The 21,573-nt window shown below is 41.8% G+C and overlaps 1 protein-coding gene across 1 annotated transcript in view; it reads left to right on the plus strand.

Annotated features, from left to right (window-relative positions):
• Positions 1-15,502, plus strand: part of CHSY1 (chondroitin sulfate synthase 1) — a 107,469-nt gene extending 91,967 nt beyond the window's left edge. Inside the window, exon 3 of the mRNA XM_032233517.1 lies at positions 13,035-15,502. Within this exon, the coding sequence (XP_032089408.1) occupies positions 13,035-14,627 (1,593 nt within the window). The 3' untranslated portion in view covers positions 14,628-15,502. The remainder of the gene's footprint in view (positions 1-13,034) is intronic.
• Positions 15,503-21,573: the final 6,071 nt, after the last annotated feature.

Genomic DNA, 21,573 nt, shown 5'->3' on the forward strand with positions numbered 1-21,573 from the left:
TCTATTTACGTTCTAAGGAAATATCTCTGAATTGATGAGCCCAGAGGTCACAGATCATCTCGTGAAGTTCTAAAGAGTCTGGCATGCTTGTTCTTTCAGGCTTTTTTAAAAAGTTCCTTCGATTTCTCTTCAAATGTGTGTGTAATTCTCCTTGTGTGGTTTAGAGTTTCATTTGGACATTTACAAATTATGAGTCTCTAAGAGGAGCACGCTGTTGCAATCGCATCCTGCCTGTAGTTTTCAATAGGCATCTGTTTGGCTAGCATGCAAACAGAATATGGATTAGAACAATGATTAAAACAAGTTTTTGGACTTGGTGAGCACAGTTCTTCTGTTTTTAATCTCTGATTTATTTGAAAAAAAAATGAAATGAATTCCTAATTCGTACAGTTTTAAATATACCAGATGATTATTTTAGAGTGATGGCCGAATAGGATATCTCTCTGTCTGTCCATCCATTGATTCATTAAATATAATTTATCATATATCATCTAATCATCTATTTATTATCTATCTCTATATCTAGCTATCTAGGTATCATCTATCTAGCTATTCAACTATCATCCATCTATCATATATCATATATCCTTCTATCAAATATAATCTATCATCTAAACATCTACTTACTTATTAAATCTATCTATCCATCTATCTATCTATCCATCCATCTATCTACCTACCATCCATCCATCCATCCATCCATCCATCCATCCATCCATCCATCCATCCATCCATCCATCTATCTATCTATCTATCTATCTATCTATCTATCTATCTATCTAATTTGTTTGTGATCCATCTCACAGTTCAAGGCGACTCTAGTGGCTGGGAAGTTGATTTCTACATATGCATAGCTCCTTTGCCCATCCCTTGAGTTATATTAATAACATAAACTCCTGTACACATTTTAAAGTCAAAAGAAAAAAATAAATTTCACTCCATTTTAATCATTTACCTTGGGTCAACATCCCAGCTGGTATGTAGAATGTGGATTCTTATTTCAAAGCACCCAAATGTAGTGAGATTTAAAGATTTGTGGCAGTGGGTTTCTATTTTTTTTACACGCAGGATTACTTCCAGTATGTTAGTATTTCAAGAAGACAGAACCATCTCACTGAATATAGCAAATGCAGCATTTATTACCCCTTTTTTTCTTAGTTTTCCTGGGTTGTGAAAATTGTTCCATGGATGGGTGGCTTTCTTCAGTGTTAGCATATCGTACCAACACAATAGCAGTTAGATGTATATACCGCTTCATAGTTGTTTTATAGCCCTCCCTAAGCAGTTTACAGAGTCAGCCTCTTGCCCCTGACAATCTGGGTCCTCATTTGACCCACCTCGGAAGGACGGAAGGCTGAGTTAACCTTGAGCCTGTGAGAATTGAACTACCAAACTGCAGCTAGGAGCCAGCTGAAGTAGCCTGCAGTACTGCACTCTAACCACTGTGCCACCTTGGCTCTTACAAAGTAGCACGAAGTTAGAACTTCAACTCCCATCAGCCTCAGCAAGAGTTAGAGCCCAAAACATCTGGATGGCACCTGTTTGTCTATTCGTCTTCTCAGACTTGATCTATCAAGCAACTAATGTCTTTGCCAGGATTTTTTCTTTTCTTTTTTTAAAACCGGCCTCCCAAATCTTCCAAACTGCACATGTGCAAGGCCAGATGATAACCAGAAGGCAGCTTTGGAAAGGTCACCAGTGGACATCTCCCGGAGGATGATCTCGTTCAGCAGTTGACAGCTGCCGTTCATTAAAAGACAACTTCTTTCCAAGGGGACTGTAACCGTAATCCTGCATGTCTTAATATGGAGTCCTATCCATCAATGACTTCTTAGAATTCAGTTGTGTAATCAACAAGAGTGTCATCTTCTCTTCATTTCCTGATAGAACCTCTGGCCAATTCTGTAGAGGCAACAAAACAACCAGGACTTCATTTTGAACTCGTGCTCGTTCGCTCGCCTTTCTGAAGCATCACGCTTTCCATTTCAAAATCCAGCTTGTGCTGGGATAAAAAATGATTCTAATTCTGTCATCGCTCACCAATGAAAGCAATGGGAAACGTTAGCTAGAGGATGCACCAGCACTGGAAGTCTTTAAGAAGAGATTGGACAGCCATTTGTTTGGGGTCTCTTGCTTGAGCAGAAGATTGGACTACAAGTCCCAAAGGTCTTTTTCAAGAGGCAAATGGACTTTCTTGTTTGTCTTTAAAGGTGTTTCGCTTCTCATCTTCAGCTCTGACTTGGTGGCCTGTACGACTCTAAAATAAAAGAATGCAAATGACCAGCTGTCTGCAAGGAATATAAATCCTTCTATTCCTCACTATCCAGTCAGAGCTGAAGAAGCTTATTGGATGAGAAGCAAAACGTCTCCAAAGGAAAACAAGAAAGTCCAGTTGCTTCCTGAAAAAAAAGCACCATGACCTGGATGACTGAAAATCTTCATAGACTTTGGACTAGAAGAGCTCCAAGGTCCCTTCTAACCCTGTTATTCTGTTATTCTTTATAACTAGCCTTATTTCTCAGCATATCAAGGTTTCCACCCTCTCCTCAACCCAACAGGTAGCTAGTTTTGTGGATTACTCATTCGGTCACATTTCAATTTACTGTTTGTTGTTAGTTGCGAAGTAATGTCTGACCCATCACAACCCCATGGACAACGTTCCTCCAGGTCTTCCTGTCCTCTACCATTCTCTGGAGTCCTTTTAAGCTCACGCCTACTGCTTTGGTGACTCCATCCAGCCACTTCCTTCTCTGTCATCCCCTTCCCCTTTTGCCCTCAATCTTTCCCAGCATTAGGCTCTTCTCCAGTGAGTCCTTCCTTCTCATTAGGTGGCCAAAGTATGTGAGTTTCATCTTCAGGATCTGGCCTTCTAAAGAGCAGCCAGGGTTGATCTCCTCTAGGACTGACCGGTTTGATCACCTTGCAGTCCAAGGGACTCGCAGGAGTCAATTTACTGTAACTAAGACTAAATAAATTGAGTGCAGAAGGTTTATATATCAAAATACATTTTTTTTTTGTTTTGGGATATTCTGAATTCCAAAACCAAGACAAGGAAGGCAAGTAGAAGACAACACTATGAAGTTTTGCCCGAACATTTATAGGCATAGATATTCTAAGCTTAATTATGGGTTGCATGACATTCAGAAACTGCTTTTATTCCCTCTCTCTCCCCATAAGATCTTCCAACCTTCCTGAAAAGTATAGGTTTATTTATTAAAAAAGGCAGGCTTTGTACTGTTTTTCCTAACATAATTATAGCACTTGAGATTTCCAGGCAGACTGCATATATGTAGCAATTTCATTAGCATTTATACTTTGTGGTTAAATGTATATTTTGGAGAGTGACCAATGCCATCTAAATCAGAGTTGGTATTCAGCAGGTTCTGACCAGTTTTGGAGAACCGGTAGCGGAGATTTTGAGTAGTTCGGACAACCGGTAAATACCACTTCTGACTGGCCCCACCCCTAGCTATTCTCTGCCTCCCGAGCCCCAGCTGATCGGGAGGGAATGGGGATTTTGCAGTATCCTTCCCCTGCCATGCCCACCAAGCCATGCCCACAGAACTGGCAGTTAAAAAATCTTCTAAGACAATGTTTCTCAACTTGCAATCCCTGGACCCTGGGGAGGGGGGCTATGATGTCATCCCAGGGGATGTGTGAAGGCTTGAAGAAATTTATGAGATAAATCTTGGGGGTCCATGGTCATGATTTATAGCCACAATCTAAAGGGGACCATGGTGAAGAAAAAGTTGAGAACCATCTCTCTAAGACAGGGGTGTCAAACTCAATTTCATTGAGGGCTGCATCAGGGTTGTGTTTGACCTCAGGTGGGAGAGTGGGCATGGCTAGCTTGATGTTACTCATGTCAGGGGCGCTTGTGGTGGCCGTAGCGCTCTAGCAGGGAAAACGGGCTCCCGTGCTCCGTTTTTGTCTGCGATGGCCTCCCGCAACCCTCTGCCAGCAAAAATGAAGCTTCATTTTCATTGGCAGAGGCACCATGGGCCAGTCCTTCATTGTTTAGAGGGTGGTCCCACAGGCCAGACCTAAGCCCCCTGTGCGCCAGATCCGGCCCTGGTTCTTGAGTTTGACACCCCTGCCCTAAAATAATCCTTAATCCAAATACGGCACTATAGGTAATCCTTGATTTACAACCACAATAGAGTACAAAAGCAAGACAGTTGTTATGTGAGTTTTGCCCCCTTTTACGACCTTTCTTGCCACGGTTGTGAAATGAACCAGTGCTGTTGTGAAGTTAGTAACCTGCTTGTGAAGTGAATCTGAGTTCTCTATTGGTTTTGCTTGTCAGTGTTCTGACTGAGGCTTCCCAAGAGCATGAAGCCAACTCCTTGCCCCAACAAAAAAAACCTCCTTTATTAATTTACTGTGAATTCTGCTCATTCACATCCAGCAAAGTCTTTCAAGGAAGGATTTACAGTCACAGACCTTATCTGGCTTGGAGAGCTGCCAGGTCGATATCTGCAAAACTTGGCAAGGAGTCTCGGAGAGTCACGAACCAATTAAGCAAAGTAATTGTCTCCTGCAAACTCCACTCCCCTTTCGCTCCTCTTTTATTTCCTCTGGGAGAGCCATTCGTCGTCCACTTGCGGTCTTACTCCCAAGTCGACCCCTAGCTGTTCCCTTCGTCTGGTAACTCTGCCCATGTGCACACTAGGAACAGGATCCAGCTGTTCATCTGCCTCACTGATGACTGATTCTGAAGGCAGCTGATAACTGGCAGAAGGCTCTGTCCCCTCTCTGCCTCCGACACAGAGCCCTCATCAGAGCCTTCCCCAGATTCTAGGACTGGCCCATGTTCCTCCCCAACTTCCTCACTGTCCAATACTGCTGCGAGCTCCGCTGGCCGCTGGCGGGCCACAACAGTCAGAAGGTTGCAAAGGGGGAGCACATGATCCTGGGATACTTCATAAATACATGCCAGTTGCCAAACGTCTGAATTTTGGTCACGTGTCCAGGGGGAAGTTGTAAAGGTCGTAAGTGTTAAAAAGCAGTCTTAAGTCACTTTTTTCAGTTCCATTGTAATGGTCACTAAATTAACAGTTGTAAGTCATAGGTTACTTGCAGTTAAAAATGAACACAGAGCAAAACCAGCGAGCAGGTACAATAATTTAATTGAATTATTAAAATATATGGATTCCACCCAGACTCTCAGAGCAGTGTGGAATATAATGATCAGAACTGTCAGAAGATACCGTATTTTTGGGAGTATAAGATGCTCCAAAGTATAAGACGCACCTAGCTTTTGGAGAGGAAAACAAGGGGGGGGGGGAATCTGCTTCCGCCTCCTACCAATTTTCCTCCTTGCAACAAACAGCAAACAGTACAGATGATACAGACTGTTTGTGGTGTTACATTTCAGACTATACTTGTACAGAGGCTGTTAAAATTGATGTGGCTTTCTGGAAGTACAGTATACGTTATTCTCTGCTATTTAAAAGAAGATACAATAGCACTGGGCCTCTTCAGACCAAGCATTTATTTTAAAAGCTTCTTCATTTTGTTAAGTTATCTAGAACAATAATAAAGCAGTAATAATAAAAAAGTTAAGTTCAATAATTTGAACATTCTATAGGCATTTATAGTTATTGACTTGCCTCCTTGCAGCAAACAGCCTGATTGGCACAAGAAAAAAAAACCTGCCTCTGCCTCCCAGCAATTTACCTCAGTGGAGCAAATAACAAGTTTCACTTTCAATTCGGCCTCATCAGCTGTTTCAGGCTGCAGGGATTGCTATATCCTATTGCCGGCTCTGCAAACCCCGTTTTTTTTCCATTTGCTGCAGAGGTAAATTGCTGTGAGGCAGAGGCCAAAGGGTGGGGGCTGGTGGATGGATGGGGCTGCATTCGGTGTATAAGACGCACCTAGATTTTCATCCTCTTTTAGGGGGGAAGGTGCGTCTTATACTCCAAAAAATACGGTATGTCATACAGAAATGAAAAGACACCGACACTGGATAACTGCCTGATAGTATAAAATACAGTTCAAGATAAAACAGATTTGCAGCTTTAACAGTCTGTCATCGAAATGATCTAGGATTTGAGTGTCAGCCGGGTGTATTAAATTTAAAACATAATGAAACCAAGATTTATTCCACTGGTTAAGAAAACTGCATACCGGTTCAATTTTGTTCTTTGATAACGGGATCATATAATGTATTCTTTCCCCCTTTGCAAAAGATAAATGCAATTTTTAGAAAGTACGCATCATAGAGAGCAGCAATTGGTCATTTTAAGAAAAAATAGCAAGCTTTTAAACAGGATTAATTAAACTTCGTTGGTTTATTTACTTATTATTTGGTGTTAAGGAAGAGGTCAATTACCAGATCCATTAACTTCTATTTGATTTTCATATTAGCAAAGGGAATAAACTCTAATTGCAAACCACATTCGTTTTTAATGAAACATTTTTAATCTTAATGTTTTCTTCCATTTCGTAAAGTTTTATCACTCCTGAGTGGTTGATCATGTAAAAGGTATTCAGGAAGTTTGGCTGAAATGTGCTTTTCCTTGCCAATCTTTTCTCTTAAAAAAATGTTTTTAAAAAACGATGATCTTCCATTACTATTCTTCGATTCCATTTACTGAAAAGTGTCTATTCATGCAGGAGTCAGGCAGTCTAGAAGCTGAAGTCCATTCATAAGTTTGACGTTTCCCAAGCTATTCCAAATGGAACCTAGTCTATTACTTTAATAGTCTAACCTGAATAAGAACAAAGCTTGTGACATCCATGGAATCGAGACAACTCAGAAACACTCAAATTTTTGGGGGGAACAGATTACTAAATAGGAATACAGTGGTACCTCGATACCAGATATAGTATTCAGCCAGTTCTGACTGGTTCTGGCAAACCAGTAGCGGAGATTTTGAGTAGTGTGGAGAACCTGCAAATACCACCTCTGGCTGTCTCTGTCCCCATCTATTTGCTGTCTCCCAAGTCCCAGCTGATCAGAGTCCCAGCTATCCTTCCTCCAGGAGTGGGGTGGAAATGGAGATTTTACAGTATCCTTCCTCTGGAGTGGGGAGGGAATGGGGATTTTACAGCATCCTTGCCCCGGAGTGGGAAGGGAATGGAGATTTTACAGTATGCTTTCTCTGGAGTGGGGAGGGAATAGGGATTTTACAGTATCCTTTCTCTGGAGTGGGGAGGGAATGGGGATTTTGCAGTATCCTTATGCTGTCACGTCCACTTATGGTAGCCACGCCCACTGAGTAGTAAAAAGAGTAGAAAAAAAATTGAACCCCACCCCTCAACATTAATTGGTTCTGGGAGATGGCAAGAATACCCAAAATACTGAGTACCAAACACATTTTTCCCATAAGGAATAATGTAACGAGCCATAAGACAGTTGACACCGACAAGTCGAGTACCAAACAAATGATGAGTACTGGGACAATTTTTTTTTAATGTAAAAATGCATTGAGTCACAAATTACAGGTAGCCCTCGACTTACAACAGTTTGTTTAGTGACAGTTCAGAGTGACACCCCAATGGTCATGAGATCAAAATTCAGGCACTCGGCAACTGACTCGTATTTATGATGGTTTCAGTGTCTTGAAGTCATGGGATCCCCTTTTGCGACCTTCTGACCAGCAGTCAGCAGGGGAAGCCAGAGTCATTACTTAACCACCGTGTTACGAATTTAACAACTGCAGTGATTCACTTAATAACTGTGACAAGGGAGGTTGTAAAGTGGGCCAAAATTCACCCAGCAACAAAAAATTTGGCCTCAGTTGTGGTTGTAAGTGCAGGATTACCTGTGGGTGAGTTTCCAAGCAGTTGAGTACCAAGGCACCATTGTTCCAAAGGAAAGAGGTAGATGATAAGATATCTTGCTTTCAGCTATCTATCTTCTTTCTTTTTTAACGAATAAACCATGAGCTTCTTTTACCTGTCTGCCTCCTATTTTGTCTCCCATCTCAGTTGACATTTCAGTTATTGGATTGATTCAATTAGTTGATAACTGATTGGCGTTTGGAGTCTTAGCAGCTTATTTAACTTAAAATCTGCCTCCATGATGATTTTACCAGAATAACAGATATTAAACCCTCCAGGAAAATGTTTTTAAATGGAGTTTTCTGGTAGAAAGAATTCTTCTACAGACTTTCTCTTACCTGCTGATAGAGACAGAAAGCTATTTATGTCAACTCTTTACATGCTATGTCCCATTAAGGTACGTGCCATGGCTGTCGCTTATTTCTGCAATTGTGGCTTTCAGTCCAAATTCCTATTATATTTAGCGCATCAGCATTCCCTGTTTGGTAGAATAGGCCTACTGAGGTTTAGCAGGGGTTTGAATTTTTTAAACTTAAATATTGATGCCCGCTGTCTGAATTTGAGCCCCTTATTTTCTCTCCATCCATCAATCATTCATAGCTTTAAGATACCTGTGTTTCCCCTTGCTGTTTCCTGATACCAGCTGATACCTGAGATGTTATTCAATAGAACGCAAGAGACAAGGAATTGAAGCTTGCTTTGGTATATGTGAGACCTTCTTAGCCATTTCTCTTCCTCTCCACCCTGCTCAAATTCAAATCAGAACTACAGGAAAACAGAGCTGGAAGGGACCCCGGAGGTCTTCTAGGCCCTCCTATACCATTCCAGACAAATAGCTGTCCATCTCTTCTTAAAAACGTACAGCGATAGAGCACACACAATATCTGGAGGCAAGCTGTTCCATTGATGAATTGTTCTCTCTGTCAGGAAATTTCAGAATAACAGAGTTGGGGGGGGGGACTTTGGAGGTCTTCTAGTCTAACCCCTGCTCTCCTTGTTTAGTTTCCATCCGTTGCCCCTTGTCTTGCCTTCCAGTGCTTTGGCAAACAGGTTGACCACAATAGGTTGGAAGGGACCTTGGAGGTTTTGTGGTGCAACTCCACAAGAAGGAGACCTTTCCAGACAAATGGCTGTCCAGTCTCTTCTTAAAAGCCTCCAGTGATGGAGCAACCACAACTTCTGAAGGCATCTACTGGTTAATTGTTCTCACTGTCAGGACGTCTCTTCTTAGTTTTAGGTTCCTTCTCTCCTTATTTAATTTCCATCCATTGTCCCTTGACTTGCCCTCTAGTGCTTTGGAAAATAGGTTGACCACTTCTCCTTAGTTCTGGGATGGATTGGTCTTTGTTAAGCTTCCAACCGTTCCTTCTCGTCTTGCCTTCAGGTATGCCCATCTTCCCTTGTAGAGAAGTTTTCTCCAACCTGGTCCCATCCATGTATTAAAAGTAAATGCATGCCAAGGTAGGCTTCACTTTCAGATGACCTCATGGACACGTTCATATCTTGGCAAAAACAGAACAGTAGCTCATCATGATCTTCTTCCAGGACGTTCTTTCAACTTCACAGTCTGGCCTTCAGCCCTGAGATTTCCTACCGTGTCTCCCCAAAAATAAGACAGGGTCTTATTTTCTTTTGACTCCCAAAATAAGCACTTGGCCTTATTTTCGGGGAGATCTTATTATTTTTGAGGAGGTGGTGACCATGCTCTCCTCATGGCTGCTGCTGTGTTGCAATATTTTGGGGGAGGGCTTATTTTAGCGCATGCACTCAAAAGCCTGGTTGATCTTATTATCCGAGGAGGTCTTGTTTTCGAGAAAACAGGACAGTCCTCTCCTGTCCAAATCTTAAGCAGACCCAGCTTAGCTTTTTTGAAATAATGCAAGATTAGATACAGAATATAACAGAAACAACAGAAAAGGAAATAAAGTGCAAGGACTTTTAGCATGCTAAAAGTTTCGCCATGTAAAATGAAGTCACTAAATTATAAAATTACTTTGGGAATACAATATTCAAGCCCAAAACTAACTCTTTAAAATGCCCAAATATATGAAATATTTAAAAAAATATTAAAAACAATTATTATTGTTAACATGTGGTTAATCTTTGGTGAGAGTCACAGCCTTTGGGGCTGGTTGGTAGCTCAAAAGCTCGAGTCCTAACCAAGGACCTAGGAACTGTTCAGGTAACGTCGGAGGATATAAACTATTCCAAGTAAGGTGGTTTTTTGTAGAGTCAGAATGTTCAAGTCTGATAAATTTAAAATTTCCAAATAGTGAGGTAGCCCTTTAGGTATTGCTCCAAGGGCTCCAATTACAATCAGGAATAATAATAATAATAATTATAGCCAGCAGTGGTAATTCCAGTGGTAATTGGCACACTGGGTGCTATTACAAAAGCACTGGAATTACATTTAAAACAGTTAAAAATTGACAAAATCACCATCAATCAAATGCAAAAAGCCGCACTGCTTGGATCTGCACGCATATTACGAAAATACGTTACAACGTCCTAGGCCCCTGGGTGAGGCCCGACTAGTAACCAATGCCAAATCCGGTGAAACAACTGGCCGCTGTGATACAATTGTATAATAATAATTATTATTTCATTAAACATGAAACTCATCCAACTGAACATTCAAAAATGCATCACAAATATCATTGACTGGTGCTAATGGTTGATACGGGTTGCTGCCAGTGTCCTAGGTATCAACCAAGTATCTTCTTAAAATATACGATGTTCCGAGTAGCACAGTTTTTTGCAGTTCTTTGGTGTTTATTGCAGGAAGCTGCAATTTGTTGATATAAAATTCTTGGACATGGTACCAAGTGCCCCAATGACAATGGGTATCACTGTTACATGCTTCATCCATAGCCATGTAGTTTCGATGGCCTGGTCGCGATATTTCGTCCATCGAAACTACTACACGGGTATGGATGAAACCTGTAAAGTGATACCAATGGTTATCATCATCATCATTATTATGAGTATGGTCAAAATGCAAAGAACAGTGGTGCTTTCTTATAAAGTAGAAAAATCTAAAATGAAAATTGAAAAAAGCATGGCCAGGTTACATCCTTTATTTCCACTTAAGGAATCATGACCATTATTATTCAATTTAGTTACTTCCTGGTTTCTTTTTTCCCCCCTGTTATCTCCAAGTTAGTATTGACTCCTGCTTGTATTCTGTTCTATTTTCAGATAATTATCCTACTGATAAGTCACCTTATTTTGATAAAGAACTTTTGAGAGCACTAATCGGTTCCATTAACATTACATGCCTAAAGCATTATCTTAATTTTTAGGACTGCCTTTGAGTCAATGTTGACTCCTGGCAACTCCCTAGACAAGTTTATGAGATTATCTTGGCAAGATTTCAGAAATGATTTGTCAATGCCTCCTTCCTAGGGTTGCAGAAATTGACTGGCCCAAGGTCATCCACCTGACTTGGCACCTAAGCTTGGACTAGAACTCACAGTACCCAGGTTTTAGCCTGGTGCCTTAACTACTACACCAGGCTGGCGCTCGTACTTTTTAACCCTTTTAATTTTATGTAATTTTAATCCTGTAGTGAAATAATTTATTATTCCTCAGTCTGCGGCTCTTACTTCTATTTCTCATTTGAATCAGTTCCACATTTTGATGTGTTGGCTTTGTTGGTATTTGAATTATTGTTCAGTTTTTATTGTGCAATTTTAATAGGCTGTAAGCCTCCTTGGGGAAATTCAGTTTCAAAGGGCAGCTTGTGCTGCCCCTTTTTATGCTGCCATTTTTTAAAAGAAAAAAATGAATAATTGGCCCCAAAAGAATCAATATTTTAGGAGGTTCCCTATATAGTTTTGTATACTGTAGCAAAGGGGCAGGAAATGGACCACAGTGATAAGAAGGTGGCAGTGGGTGGGTAGGTAGGTGGGTGGGTGGGTGTTAGTGTTCAAACACATTTGAGTTTTCTGTCTCCATCTTCTTGAAATCTCTAAATGAGTAAAGATTTGCTTTGCTTGTTCTGCCCTTCCATCCTTCCTCCCACCCTCCCTCCCTGTTATTACGCTCCTCCCTCTGTTCTTCCTTCCTCCCCCTCCCTCAAGGGCTAAGGCAGGACTTCCCTCAGACCCTCCCTCACTCTCATTATAATCCCTTCCTTCCTTCCTCCCCCTCCCACCTCCCTCCCTCCCTTCAAGTGTTAAGCCAGGATTTCCCTTAGACCCTCCCTCAGTCTCCTAATCTCCTTCCTTCCCCCCACCTTCCCTCTCCCTCCCACCTCCCTCCCTTCAAGTACTAAGGCAGAACTTCCCTCAGACCCTCCCTCAGTCTCATTATAATCCCCTCCCACCTCCCTCCCTCCCTTCAAGTGTTAAGCCAGGACTTCCCTCAGACCCTCCCTCTCATTATAATCCCCTCCTCCCTCCTTCCTTCCTCCCCCTCCCACCTCCCTCCCTCCCTTCAAGTGTTAAGCCAGGATTTCCCTCATACCCTCCCTCAGTCTCCTAATCTCCTTCCTTCCTCCCACCCTCCCCCTCCCACCTCCCTCCCTTCAAGTAGTAAGAACTTCCCTCAAACCCTCCCTCAGTCTCATTATAATCCCCTCCCTCCCTCCCTCCTCCCTTCCTCCCCCTCCCACCTCCCTCCCTCCTTTCAAGTGTTAAGGCAGGACTTCCCTCAGACCCTCCCTCAGTCTCCTAATCTCCTTCCTTCCTTCCTTCCTTCCTTCCTTTCATCAGAATAATAGCAATAGCAATAATAATAGCAATAACAGTAGACTTATATACCGCTTCATAGGGCTTTCAGCCCTCTCTAAGCGGTTTACAGAGTCAGCATATTGCCCCCAACAACAATCCGGGTCCTCATTTTACCCACCTTGGAAGGATGGAAGGCTGAGTCAACCCTGAGCCGGTGAGATTTGAACCGCTGAACTGCTGATCTAGCAGTCAGCCTGCAGTGCTGCATTTAACCACTGCGCCACCTCATTTCACATCCCAATAAACTTTTTATTCCATTCAAGGGAAAATTGTTCCAATTGCTAGAACAGGCCAGCTTGATTTCTAGCCTTATAGTAGATGTTCGAGTTTGTTTATTTTTCTTCTTCCCCTCCCAGTCTAAAACTTTTAACTCAGGGAAGCAGCTGGTTTAACTAAACTTGGGTCTAAGAGAGCTGACAGAAAGCCCTTCTGTTTGTCTAAGCCCTTCTGTTTGTCTAAGATGGACCCTATAATGATACTCTTCCCCTCTCCCTTTCTCTTCTTCCCTAGATGCAGCAGCTCTTTTACGAAAACTATGAGCAGAACAAAAAAGGTTACATCAGAGACCTGCACAACAGCAAGATCCACCGTGCCATCACTTTGCATCCGAACAAAAGTCCACCTTACCAATACCGGCTTCACAGCTACATGCTGAGTCGTAAAATAGCAGAGCTACGATACCGGACCATTCAGCTGCACCGCGAGATTGTCCTCATGAGCAAATACAGCAATACCGAAGTACGTCGAGAGGACCTTCAGCTGGGAATCGCACCGTCCTTCATGCGATTCCAACCGCAACAGCGCGAGGAGGTTTTGGAGTGGGAATTCCTGACGGGGAAGTACCTGTACTCTATGGTAGACGGGCAGCCGCCTCGCCGAGGCATGGACTCCTCCCAGCGTCAGGCCTTGGACGACGTTGTGATGCAAGTCATGGAGATGATCAACGCCAACGCCAAGACTAGGGGACGGATTATAGACTTTAAGGAGATACAGTACGGCTATCGAAGAGTGAGTCCCATGTACGGGGCCGAATACGTCCTTGACTTGCTTCTTTTGTACAAAAAGCACAAGGGGAAGAAAATGACCGTCCCTGTCCGGCGACACGCCTACCTACAGCAGACCTTCAGCAAAGTCCAGTTTATGGAGCCTGATGAAATGGATGCCAAAGACCTGGCCAGCAAAATCAACCAGGATTCAGGATCCTTGTCTTTTCTCTCCAATTCTCTTAAGATGTTCGTCCCGTTCCAGTTGAGCAAGTCCAAATCCGAGAAGACGGAATCCAAAGACCAAAAGATCAACATCTTAATCCCTCTTTCGGGACGCTTCGATATGTTTGTACACTTCATGGCCAACTTCGAAAAGACCTGCCTTATTCCTAATCAGAACGTCAAGTTGGTTGTCTTGCTATTCAACTCCAACTCCAATCCCGATAAGGCACGTCAGGTGGAACTGATGAGAGAGTATCGTATGAAGTACCCCAAGGCCGACATGCAGATTTTACCCGTTTCTGGAGATTTTTCCCGCGCTCTGGCCCTCGAAGTCGGATCTTCTCAGTTTAACAATCGGTCCCTGCTCTTCTTTTGTGACGTTGACTTGGTTTTCACTGCCGAGTTCCTCCAACGGTGTAGAGCCAACACAATGATAGGGCAACAGATTTATTTTCCGATCATCTTTAGCCAGTATGATCCAAAGATTGTCTATAGCGGAAAAGTTCCGAGTGAGAATCACTATGCTTTCACGCAGAAAACTGGTTTCTGGAGGAACTACGGTTTCGGAATAGCTTGCATTTACAAGGAGGATTTAATTCGGGCAGGGGGGTTTGATGTTTCTATTCAGGGCTGGGGTCTTGAGGATGTGGATTTGTTCAACAAGGTGATTCTATCTGGGCTCAAGACGTTCAGGAGCCAAGAAGTTGGTGTAGTCCATGTACATCACCCGGTCTTTTGTGACCCAAACCTGGATCCAAAGCAATATAAAATGTGTTTGGGCTCAAAAGCATCAACGTACGGTTCTACTCAGCAACTCGCTGAGCTGTGGCTTCAGAAACATGAACCAAATTTTGGGAAGAACACAGTTGCTAATGGTTCCTTGAGGACAGCTTAATATCCCGGGAAAAGGGGAGATTTAGAAAAAAAAAAAACAAAGACACTGTAATTGCATTTTTTTAAAAAAAACTACCCTAATTTATTTTTTCCTTTGGGGAAAATGTTTTGATAGTTGATTTTTTAAGATGACCACACAAGGGTATATTTTAAAAATCCATCGTTTTTCTTACGAGGACCTTTCCAGCTTTTTTTCTGAACAAAACTGTGATCAAACTTTTGCCTTTCGGGAAAATAAAATAACAATAATAATAATGACTGGGGCTAAATATAAGGACTTTGCCTGGTTCTGACAAAGTCAGATAATTGAAATAATTATCTTTTTGTTGTTGTTGTTGACTGAGAAACGGACCAAATACGTTAATAAAGTAGAAGGAAGCTCAGAATTTCTACACACGGTACTTCTCCATAGTGAGGGGAGGAGTATCCAGGATGGGTTGACCTTATCCTCTCGTTGATTGGACTGAGTCAAATAAGCTCTTGGTATACGCCCCTGGTCCACCAGGCTCCGCCCAGTTATCGACTCAGTCCCTCAACTGGATGGTTTGCCATCCTGGATCTCTGATAAATTCGAAGAAATCTAAAGAAAGCGAAAGAAATTCATCTGTCTCCCTACCGCAGCAACTACAGGCGAGCACTGCTCAAACTTAGTTGTTTGGGCAGTTCCGGTGGCAATTAAATGCAAGTTGGTATAAATGGCTCACCTATTTTCCCCCCATCTGCAGGAGTGTGTATGTGTACTTGTGAGTGTGTGTGTGCGTGTGCGCACGCGAGAGAGAGTGTGTATCCCTAGTCCCCCTTGTTGACTAATTTGCCTTCAAGAATGCTTCATTTGGTTGCCTCTTTCAGCCTTAAAATATCTTTTTGCTCCAAACGTTATCAAGCAACCAAAACAGATGTGGAAACCGAGCACAATGTTTAGTATTCACTGTTGTCTAAAAAAGGAGGAGGAGGGAGAAATGTACATTATTTTTTCCTTGCCTGGGTCTAGAGCTGACTCTTTTTTTTAAAGAAAAAAAATCCATATCAGGTTCTCTGTTCTCTTAATTTTTTGTATAAAATCGTCTTGATGACAAAAGAACAAAGCTTTAGTTAATAGAGAAAAAGGGCACTTCTGTGCCAGAAGAATCAGCAGTTGTAAACCCAAAACACTCCTAATTAAATGTGTTGGGAAAACTATTTATTCCCCCCTCCCCCATTGGTTAAACAGTATTTGGGCTGGGAACAATTTCCTACATTTCCTTTTGCTTTTTTTTTTTTTTTTTTTGGCCTTTCTGTATTGTGTAGGGCTTTAATTTATTTAACATCCTTTGTTTTTAGGTCCCTGTCTTTTATTTTGAATAGTTACTAGTCATTCATATTTATGTATCCTAGAAATGTATTGCCCCTTCTTAACTGTTTATGGTCGCTTACACCTCCTTGCTCTGGAGTAAATCCTTCCTCCAAAGATTCTTCTAACGCTTCCTCTTTTATTGGCTAAATTATCTGCCTGTCCTTTTAAAATGGAAAAAAAAAACCTGGATATGATTTTTGATGTTCCAAAATCTATTCCATTTTTTTCAGGAGTGGGACCGAAACTGTGAGAGAAATATACAAAAAAGGAAAAAAAAACACACACCCTGTATCTAAGCACAGAGCAAAACGTTTAAAACTTGGGCATGTTGTTGCAAAAAAAATAAAATGCATTTGAATAAAACGAAGGCTACTTGCATTGTTGCAATTCCATTAAAACTTCTCTTTAAGTCAAATTGTTTGTAACACTTCAGTCTCACAATTCTATGTGGTTTTTTTCCCCCAACAAGCTACGATTAAATGGTTTCCCCCAATACAGGTAGTCCTCGACTTAACAACAGTTCATTTAGGGACTGTTCAAAGTTTAAAATAGCACTGGAAAAAAAGTGACTTATGACCATTTTTCACACTTATGTGATGTTTGGCACTGACTCATATTTATGACAGTTGTAGTGTCTTGGGATCATGTGATCCCCCAAGTCAATGGGGAAGCCAGATTCACTGAACAACTGCGTTACTAACCCTGACTTCCGAATTCACTTTGAAAGCATGTGATGCAAATAGTGTTGAGTTTGGGCATGTAAAAGTCATATAATGATTTCTAGATGCATTCAATATATGAAATTAGGTGGACACATTAGGAATAGAATTAGAATAGAATAGAATACAATTATGAGTAGAATAGAACAGAATTCAGAATAGATTAGAAGAATAGAACAGAACAGAATTCTGAATAGAATTGGAATGGAATAGAATAAAATATAATAGTTGGAGAATAGAATGGAATGAAACAGAACAGAACATAATTCTGAACAATAAAAATGGGATAGAATAGAATAGAACAGAATTCTGAATAGAATGGAATAGAATAGTTGGTGAATGGAATGGAATAGAATTCTGAATAGAATAGAATGGAATAGAGTAGTTGGAGAATAGAATGGAATGGAATAGAACAGAACAGAATTCTGAATCGAATAAGAATGGAATGGAATAGAATAGAATAGTTGGAGAATGGAATGGAATAGAATAAAATATAATAGTTGGAGAATAGAATGGAATGAACTAGAACAGAACAGAACAATTCTGAATAGAATAAGAATGGAATAGAATAGAACAGAATTCTGAATAGAATGGAATGGAATAGAATAGAATAGTTGGAGAATGGAATAGAATTCTGAATAGAATAGAGTAGTTGTAGAATGGAATGGAATAGAACAGAACAGAACATAATTCTGAATAGAATAAGAATAGAATAGAATAGTTGGAGAATGGAATAGAATTCTGAATAGAATAGAGCAGAGTAGAGTAGTTGAAGAATGGAATGGAACAGAACAGAACATAATTCTGAATAGAATAAGAATGGAATGGAATAGAATAGAACAGAATTCTGAATTGAACAGAACAGGATTCTGAATAGAATAAGAATGGAATAGAATAGGTGGAGAATGGAATGGAATAGAATTCTGGATAGAATAGAATAAGAATGGAATAGAGTAGAGTAGTTGAATAATAGAATGGAATGGAATAGAACAGAACAGAATTCTGAATAGAATAAGAATGGAATAGAGTAGAATAAAATAAAAGGACGGGGTGGGAGGAACAAGACAGAATGGAATGGAATACAATGGAATTAGAATAGAACAGAACAGACTACTACACTCCGCTACAGGTTATTGGCTAAATGTGAGACGGAATTTGTCTCCAGTGTGGACGTTCTGAGAGTTCATGCAAAACAACAAAATAACCATCAGAATATCAAAGTAGTCAAATCAAAATGATACCAATAACAGAAGGTAGTGCAACAAATGGAAAGGATGAAAGTAATACAGCCATACTGCATGGATAAATATATTTAAGACATAAGACAATACTGTGGGAATTAGATGTTGAGGCCAATAGTTTCTGGTCATGTAAGAATCTTACTATTCAGCTCCAACATTCTAAGAGATCCAGTGATTTTTCACGTCTTATTTCATTTCATTCATTTCATTTATTAGTTTTGTATGCTGCCCGCTCTCGGAAGACTCCGGGCGGCTTACAATAAAAAGGGAGGGGGGAACATATAAGACAATACAACAATTTAAAAGTACAGCAACATTCATAACTTAAAGTGGGGCTGGATACTTCAACAGCCCCAGGCCTGCCGGAACAGCCAGGTCTTAATAGCTTTACGGAAGGCCGGGAGGGTAGTAAGGGTCCGGATCTCAACGGGGAGCTCGTTCCAGAGGGCCGGAGCTGCAACAGAGAAGGCCCTCCCCCGGGGAGTCGCAGACATTGGCTGGCAGATGGAATCCGGAGAAGGCCTAGTCTGTGCGATCTAATCGGTCTTTGGGAGGTAATTGGCAGGAGGCGGTCTCTCAGGTAGCCAGGTCCGATGCCATGTAGGGCTTTAAAAGTAACGACTAGCACCTTGAAGCGAGTCCGGAGACCAATGGGCAGCCAGTGCAGCTCGTGGAGGATTGGTGTAACGTGGGTGTACCTAGGTGCACCCACAATCGCTCGCGCGGCTGCATTCTGGACTAACTGAAGTCTTCGAACACTCTTCAAGGACAGCCCCATGTAGAGCGCGTTACAGTAATCCAGTCTTGAGGTGCCGAGGGCATGAGTGACTATCCGAAGGGCCTCCCGGTCCAGGTAGGGTCGCAATTGGTGCACCAGGCGAACCTGGGCAAAGGCCTCCCTGGTCACAGCTGACAAATGATGTCAGCTGCGGATCCAGGAGGACTTCCAAATTGCGAACCCTCTCTGAGGGGCGTATGATTTCACCCTCCAGGCAAGGGATGGAATAGCTGGACCATCTTTGGGAGGGAACATCAATAGCCACTCGGTCTATTATTAAAATAAACTGAGATTCCAAAGATCTTGCAAGACCTACAATGACTTGTACCAGAGAAAGTCTGCAGAAATCCCAATGATCGTAGATGGGAGCCAAGGTTTTTTTTTTTTTTTTTGACATCATGTTGTTGTCTGTTGCTTGGATTTTTGCACACCAAATCTGCTACCCCTAGCCATGATACATGATTGATGATTAAGGGCCATAGGAGATTTTCTGGAGCCATTCTTGGTTGATATCAGTTTGCAGTAAATTAAAATTAAACCACCTTATTTCAAGCATAGCCACTTACTTCCCTCAAGTGCAACTCCTGATAGATTCCAGAGATGCAGATGCAACTTTCAGTCACAAAGGTTTGTGCAACCATGGACCTTGCAGTTTCATTCCTGTAAGTCATGCTCAACTGATGTTAGATGTTCCATCATAGCTCACAGTTCAACTTGGCATGCAGAAAACCAGCATACCAAATCAAAGATTTCAGGCACAACTTTGCTGCCACATTCACCCCCCCTCTCTCTTTTTTTTTTTTAAAGAAAAGAAGCATTAAGACACATTACCTGCATTTTATCCCAACTCAGGAAAACACAATTTACATGACCTGACATTATATTGCATTGTCACTAAATTTCCAATAACTTTAGGCAGCTTTCAACTAAACCGCAACTTACTAAAATTAAAACTGTAACAAACCTGGAAATGCAAAGTACAAAAGAACAAAACAAAAAAACAAAATGCAAGAAAGAAAAAAAGGAAGGAAGAAGGAAGGAAGGGAAGAGAGAAGGAAGGAAGGAGAAAAGGGAAGAAGGAAAGAGAAAGAAAGAAAGGTAGAAAAAAGAGAAAGATTTCCACAATCAACCTATACTCCCAAGCCCTAGGAAATAATTTTATTAGATTGACTGATACTAATTGTAGTTGACTTACAACTACAATTGAGCTCAAAATTCCTCTGGTTAAGTAAGACCTTTGTTAAGTGAGTTTTGCCTGATTTTACAACCTTTCTTGCCACAGTTGTTAAGTGAATCACTGCATTTGATTAATTAGTCACCCGGTTGTTAAGTGACTTGCTTCCCCATTGACTTTGCTTGTCAGAAGGTCGCAAAAGGGGATCGCATGATCTTGGGACACAGCAACGGTCATCAGTATGAACCAGTTGCCAAGCATCTGAATGTTGGCCATATGAGCATGGGGGATGCTACAAAAGTTGTAACTGAAAAAAATGGCCATAAGGCACTTTTCTCAGTGCTGTTGCAGCTTTGAAGGGTCAATAAATAAAATGTTGTACGTTCAGGACTAACTGCATGATAGAATGCTTCCGCCGCTGATCATGTTCTAAATGGAACATGATTGTGTCATGCAGTGTACATGAACATGGCAAGTAGATTTTAGTGCTAGATGTGTCGTAAGAAACTTTTCTCAATGTTTCTTGGCTTTCGTTCAGCTGGCCATCTCTGGTGAACTGGGACCTGACTTGTTGAGTCAGTGGAAAGCTATTGGGAAGGAGTTCCCCAAAGCCGATCTAGAGACTTTGGAAACTGAGCGTTTATTTTTGATGAAGAAGCATGTTTTGACTCAGGGAGAGGTGGAGAAACAGGGAATATTATCATCTAAGCCAGTTGATAGCAATTTAGAATAGAGAACTGATGAGTCAGATCCCATGTAGAAGGAAGATCAAAAACTTTGTCGTCAGCATTGATGGTAGAAGACAAGACAATAACAGAATAACAGAGTTGGAAGGATCTTCTATCTAGTCCACCCCTGTGCTCAAGCAGGAGAATCTACCGTATGTCATTTTTTAGATCAATCTCTTCTTAAAAGCCTCCAGTGATAGAGAGCTACAACTTCTGGAGGCAAACCATTCCACTGATTAAATGTTTATCACTGTCATGTGGTTTCTCCTTAGTTCGAAGTTGGATCTCTCTTTGATAGGTTTGCATCCATTGCTTCTTGTTGGGTGCTCAAGTGCTTTGGAGAAAAGGTTGACCAGCCCCCTCCTCTCTATGACAGCCCCTCAAATATTGGAAGACTATTATCATGTTATCCCCACAGCCCAGGGATCACCAACCTTTCAGACCTCAGGGACCACAAAATTCATAATTTTAAATCCCGTGGACCACTAATATGATCTGCCTAATGACTGGGTGGGTGGGCGTGACTAGGTGGGCATGTGACTGGGTGGGCATGGCCAACTCGATGTCACATCAAGGGGTGCCTCACCAGCCTCTACTCGCCCCTCCCCTCCCAACCACTCCTCGACTGCCCGCTTGGGCTCCTTAGGGCCCCAACAGGAAGCAGTTGTTGGAGCTAAGCAGCCACCATGAGAAAGAGTTGGCAAAACAGCTCAGTTCAAATTGGATCTGACCGAGAAGGAGGCTCAGCAGAAGCAACTCACAGAGGACTACGAGCATAGGCTTTCCCAGCAGAGGGAAGACCTGTGGGAGTGCAAGGCCAGGTACCGGTGCCTGGAGGCTCAGCGGGCTGAGACGGTCAGCCAGTTCCAGGCCATGATGCAGTCCCACTGGAACAAGGCCTTCCGGCTCTTCGCTACCAGTGGCACTTCCCTCCAGCCTTCGCCCAAAGCCCCACTCCAGGAGGCTGAAGCAGA

This window comes from Thamnophis elegans, chromosome 16 (genome assembly GCF_009769535.1).
Source record: "Thamnophis elegans isolate rThaEle1 chromosome 16, rThaEle1.pri, whole genome shotgun sequence".
Taxonomy (NCBI): domain Eukaryota; kingdom Metazoa; phylum Chordata; class Lepidosauria; order Squamata; family Colubridae; genus Thamnophis; species Thamnophis elegans.